The following is a 6,000-nucleotide window of genomic DNA, read 5'->3' as shown; positions in this document are numbered from 1 at the left end:
ATACAATTTCCATTTTGGACGATTAGCTTAGTAAGAGATAATGAGTATAAATCAATGCTATTACTAAAAGACTTAAAAATATATATAAGTATATAATATATATGTACCAAAATAGTACTAAACCTGATATCAACAATAGTTATTCATATTGAATTAGGGTTTAGTACTGCCCCAGCAAAATTCTCTAAAACTTTAATAGGTCTTTGATAAAATCGTGCAAAAGTTTGTGATTTTTCTGACCAATTTGCGGTTGTTCTTATCGTATCGATACTAACACCTCTCTTAGCAGCAATTGATGTCGAAGCATGACGAGTGCTGTGTGCAGAAAAGATATTTGTATCGATACCACTAGACCTTAGTATATCCTTAATCCACCTGCTTATCGTCTGGCTAGGAAGCATCATGAAAAGGTTTTTTGTGGGTTAAAAACAATTTCTGACCATAGTTAGACCTCAGATGCTTCGTCTTATCAAGATACACGATTATAGCAGAAGCGACACAAATAGTAGGCCTCTCTTTAAAAAACGGTATGAACAACGTGGGTTGATAACGATTTTTTGCCGTAGTTTTGATTTTATTGGGTATCTTTATTTCAATTTTTTCATCCAAACAAACGATATCTTCTACCAATATGTTGGAGAGTGTCTGCACTCTGTGTCCTGTAGCTAAAGCTAGTAGAACTGCTAGCTTTTTACCCAATAATTCTATTGTGACGGAACTATTATCCCAATTTGAAAGAAATTTTAAAACTATCTCTGGATCCCAGATGTGGCTATACTTTGGTAAATTGGGCCTAACATTAATCACCCCTTTAAAAAATCTTTTGATAAGGTTATTAGTGCCTAAATCAAAAATTAAAACATGGCCTAACGCTGCACGAATCGAATTTAACGTGCCAAAAGAGGCAGTGGCGTGCCGTGAAAAAAATTCTGGAGGGGGATTACGACGGCTGTACATGATTAAATTGGTATTTTACTGACAAAACAAAGGCCTGTAGTATTACTTAAAAAATACTCCTTTATTCTAAAGATTACAGTATTACATGGATAAAAGTCATTTACAAGGCAAAAATTTAAAGAATAAAATCCAGTCTCCTTTTGGATTTGGCTAAACAATCGATAACCTATATTCCCGTTTTCTAGGTAGTTATCTATTTCTATTTATGTTAGGAAGACTGATTTATGACATCACGACCTTACATTTTACAATACTAGTTCTGACCAGTCAACTGTTTAATTTAAAATGGGGTTTGTTGTTTCACAAAAGCCAAAAAATTAGCATAGATTCGGGATTCCTGAAATACTGCATGCAGTTTTAACGAAAAATCACAAAGTAAGCAAATCGGGTATACCTATAGATACTTAATAACATGCCGATGCCTGTAAGATATCGGCTTACATTTAAAAGTTTAAGGTATAGGGAAATGGGTGCACCGGGAAATGTACGCAAACTACGCATTGTCGTATTTTGATTAGAAATGTACTTACCTCACTCATGAGATGACTCAGTAACAGACTAACAGTATGACGTGACGTTCACGTATTTATAAATAAATTGCAACAAGCAAGGAGGAATCAAGTCACTGAACTGACAGCTGACTGAACAAAACAACGAATATGTACTCCTACACCACTAGGTAGCTAAGATTGATAGGCGCCCACGCAGACTCATTAGTTGACTGTTGACCTTGCATGATCTAATAGGATAGAACTCGTCCTTTCTGGAGGCGCCAGCTGTGCTTATTTCCCGTATTCGCACCGCTTGCAATCGAGGCGGTTTTATTAGGAAACGCATACATTTTGCAATGTTGATTTTGTATCTGGGGGAGGTTTGAACCCCAAAACCCCCCCCGACGGCACGCCACTGAAAAGAGGCCCCTTTATCAAACTCTAAAGAAAGAAAAACTAAAACATCCTTGGGAGAACTAATAAAAACATCAAGTTTCTGTCTTGAACAAAAATCCCACCAACGTTTTAGACCACTATTATATTGTCTTAATGTACTCAGAGAAATAGAAGATAAACAAATTTCCACTGCGGCTAAAGGAACTTCTTTCCTTTTTAACGCCTCCCGGATAAGAGACCTGCCACCAGGGAAATTCTTCTCCATAAGGGGTGAGGTTCCCTATTAACAGAAAGAAGTTTTATGTTAGGTTCAAATATTAATGGTTTCTTGACTAACAAGGATGTAAACAAGGGAAACCAAGGTTGAGTTGTCCAAACAGGAACTACTACAATACCTATTGCTTTATCAGTCTTAATTTTATTCAACACCTTTAATATTAACGAAAAAGGCGGAAAGGCATAGAATTTTAGATCAGACCTTATAGTAAAGGCATCTACTTCACTTGCTTCAGGATCTCTAAACCAAGATACAAAATTATTACATTTTTTGTTCAGCCTAGAGGCAAATAAATCTACAGTAGCAAACCCAAAAGCATTGCAAACTTTATCATATGCGTAATTTGCCAACTCCCATTCCGTTTCTATTGAAAGGGTTTTTCGGGATTCTCTATCCGCCTCTACATTATCACGGGATCTTATATAAGCTGCAAAGATTACAATATTTCTAGTCTCACACCAAAACCATATCTCCTGAGCCCAAAAATTAAGCTGCGGAAACTGCACACTGCCCATCTTATTAATACAGGCTATAGCAGTAGTGTTGTCTATGCGACAAATAATATTTGTGTTATTAATATTATTAGCAAAGCATTTTATACCAAAAAAAGCAGCTTTCAATTCTAGAATATTTATGTGTAAAGACTGTTCTGAGCTGGACCAATGCCCATGTGTTTTCACCCCATTACAACATGCTCCCCATCCCGTCTTTGAAGCATCTGTGAATATTTCTAACTGAAAATTTAATTTCTCTAGACTATTTTTTGAAATTGAAATATTCCTTAACCACCACTCAAAATCGTCTTTTAGAGTAACAGGTATTTGCATGTTCGCATCATAATTGTCTTCATGAAGTCTTAATGCTAAAAATTTTACTCTCTCAAAATTTCTAGTGTGAAGCCAACCATATTTCATTGCTGGATTCACAGAAACTAAATTTCCTAAAAACACAGCAAAATCTCTGATCTTGCAAACCTTCAGTAGAGAGAAATCTTTTATTTTTTGAAAAAGTTTCTCTCTTTTTTTTTTTTTAGCAGGAATAGCAATAGACATCTCTTTTGTATTAAAAGTGAATCCCAGAAATTCACAAACTTGACTTGGAACAAGGCAACTCTTTTTCCTGTTTATAATAAAACCTAAGGATTCCAAGAGAATAATCGTCTGGGTTATGTTGTACAAACAATCATTATAAGATTGTCCTAATAAAAGGAAATCATCTAAATAAACTATGGAAAACAAACCCCTTCTTCTAAGCAAAGAAATGACCGGCTTCATAATCTTCGTAAAAATAAATGGGGCACAACTTAACCCAAACGGTAAACAATTGAACTCATATAAGTTCCCATTAAACAAAAATCTTAAAAATTTTCGGTGTCTCCTGTCGATAGACAAAAGAAAATATGCATCTTTCAAATCTAATTTTGCTAGATAACAATTCTTAGCAATAAGAGTCTTAGCGGTTTTAACATCTTCCAATTTAAAATGATGGTAAGCAACAAATTTATTAAGCTCTTTCAAATTTAATATTAAACGAAAACTACCATCAGGTTTTGGTACTAAAAAAATATTTGAAACAAACTGACCAGGACAGTCAGCTACCTGACTAATAGCTCTCATATTTAAAAGATTGGCTATTGAATCTTTTATGTTTAAAAATTCTGACTGGGACCAGTTCGGTTCTTTCTTTACAAAAGATTGGGATGGAGTACGAGTAAAAGGAATATATATTCCCTTAATCCAAGACAATACCATCTTGTTATTTGTAACTATACTCCAAATATTATAAAAATTAGCCAACCTGCCAGCTGATCCACTTACAATGTTCAATTGTGTTTGAAGGGTCGTTTCATGGGAGGTCTTCTCTGAGACGTGTGTTGACTCCGTTGAAATCTTCCTTCTTGATATTGACTCTGGGATTTTGGAAAGGGTTGAGTCCGTTGATTTAAATGTTGGCGGTCCCACCGAACTCGATGGTAATGAGACCGACTTGTGAAGTTTTTTGTCTCCTTGTTGGTAACCGGTGCTTTAGCTTTAATCTGTCTAAGGTCACGACTAACTCTCTCCAGATTTTTTGAAGCCTTTACTCTCTCATCTAAATTAACGCCAAATAGCCATCCATCCACTTCGGCACTATTTAAAGTTTCTCGGAACTCCTTTTTTAGACCCAAAGAAAGAAGTTCTTTTCTTGTAGAAGAATAGGAAGAGAACAAATCTACTAACAGCTTGCCAGCATCACTCAGTGCTTGCACAACCTGAAGGTCCTTTTCTTCCTCTTTTTCTAAAATTGCAGATAAAGCTTTTCCAATCGCCGATATACTGCAACCCAACTGCTTTTGAAAAATAATCAGTCGATTATCTCGGTTTTTAGCCACATCATTAACTGCTGCAACTACTTCTAAATTTAGCTTAGGAGCTTCCAAAAACAAACAATTTTTTGGAGGCGGATAGCGAAGCACACAATCTGCACGAACTTCTTCACTTAGTCTTCGTTTAATAACATCAGACCAACTAGAAACTAATTCTTTTCTAATTATCTGCGATCCAGTTTCCTTAGTACTTCCATCGCAACCGATAATTTTCAAAATGTCACTGGATAAGGGAATCTCCTCCACAGACTCGTTAGGATCTCGATTTTCATCTATAAACCGAAACAAACAAAACAAATTTTAGAAAAGTTTGCCAATCTATAAAAGCACATGGCACTCGCCACACACCAAAAAACTGAAAATACAGTTCTTTGATATCAAAGAACAAAAATAGAAAATTCTACTTTTTCTATATACAAAAATGTGTTGAAAAGATGTCCATTGCAACAAGTTGGTAATATTACCAATACAGCTTACAGCGACTGTACCTTTATATAAAAGTATCGTAAGAGTCGCAAGGTCAATGATATCACTGACTAAAAAACAGAGGAATATTCCTCTAGAAAATGCCAATTTAAGGCAATTTACCTTGTTCAGAAAAAGCAATAGAATCCTCGTGAATAAGGTCCTCGAAGTGTCCATAATCGCTATTAGACTCCATTGGTGTACTTCCGCGTTCGGATCTCGTGTCAGCTGTATCGCTGCTGCAACTGCTCTCTTTGTGTAAACCCGAAGCGCGATCTAATTTATCCAATTTCCGTAACAATCTTCTCCTTTTCACGTCTATTCTACTAACAGGGCTTTTTCTCCGTCGTTTGCCCATCACAGCAACTTCCAAAGCAAAAAAAATAATATAAAAAGAAAACACGTGTGGAATGTAAGCACAAAAAAGAAGAATGACACTTAACGACAGAGCGCCGGCGCAGGATGGTGGCGTTGGTTTTCTTTCTATAAACGTTGTGGTTCAGTGGCGTAGAAAAGGGGGTACTACACTTTTATTTATGAAACGAGAGCAACTTATAATTTGTTTTGTTGAGACTTACAGCAGTTACAAAATAGTTTTATAAACGTTTATAGAACTCTTAGAAAACTAATATGCAACACTTATAAATTAGTTTTATAAGAAGCACTTACACAACAATAAAACACCGTTAACATGGTGCCACCATAAGAAGCGTCTACAAAACACTTTTATAATGATTGTATTAGTCAGTCAAGTGACTATTTTGTTGTGTGTAGCAACAATAATACGAGTTATTTGTTCGTTTGTTGTTGTTCTTGGAAATATTTTACCCACAAAAGAGTTTTTTAGGAATTATATAAAGGTAGACATAGAAACTAAATGTTGATGGCTCGTGGCAATTTATAAGATTTAATAATTGCAGTTTTGTCCTGTGATATGAAAATAAATTTATAACTCAGTTTGTAACCAAAAACCAAACAAATTTTAACTGCGAAAAAAAATTTTCTGTGCAAACTGTGCACTATATACGAAGAAATTTTTAAGGGCCGTA

The 6,000-nt window shown here is 35.3% G+C and overlaps 1 protein-coding gene across 2 annotated transcripts; it reads right to left on the bottom strand.

Annotated features, from left to right (window-relative positions):
• Positions 1-1,991: 1,991 nt before the first annotated feature.
• LOC116160196 lies at positions 1,992-5,424 on the bottom strand. Of its 2 annotated transcripts, XM_031473334.1 has the most exons (3): positions 5,075-5,423; positions 3,939-4,758; positions 1,992-2,124 (listed from the first exon to the last, which is right to left on the bottom strand). In XM_031473334.1, exons 1-2 carry the CDS (start codon positions 5,307-5,309, stop codon positions 3,944-3,946), a joined length of 1,050 nt encoding a protein of 349 aa, XP_031329194.1. In that variant the 5' UTR covers positions 5,310-5,423; the 3' UTR covers positions 1,992-2,124; positions 3,939-3,943. The 2 variants fall into 2 exon arrangements, with proteins under 2 accessions (XP_031329194.1, XP_031329195.1); XM_031473335.1 differs by lacking the exon at positions 1,992-2,124 and having other exon boundaries at positions 3,246-4,758; positions 5,075-5,424.
• Positions 5,425-6,000: the final 576 nt, after the last annotated feature.

Source organism: Photinus pyralis, unplaced genomic scaffold (assembly GCF_008802855.1).
Source record: "Photinus pyralis isolate 1611_PpyrPB1 unplaced genomic scaffold, Ppyr1.3 Ppyr1.4_LG1, whole genome shotgun sequence".
Lineage (NCBI taxonomy): Eukaryota > Metazoa > Arthropoda > Insecta > Coleoptera > Lampyridae > Photinus > Photinus pyralis.
The sequence above is the reverse complement of the archived record's forward strand: the minus strand, read 5'-3'. Positions and strand labels throughout refer to the sequence as shown.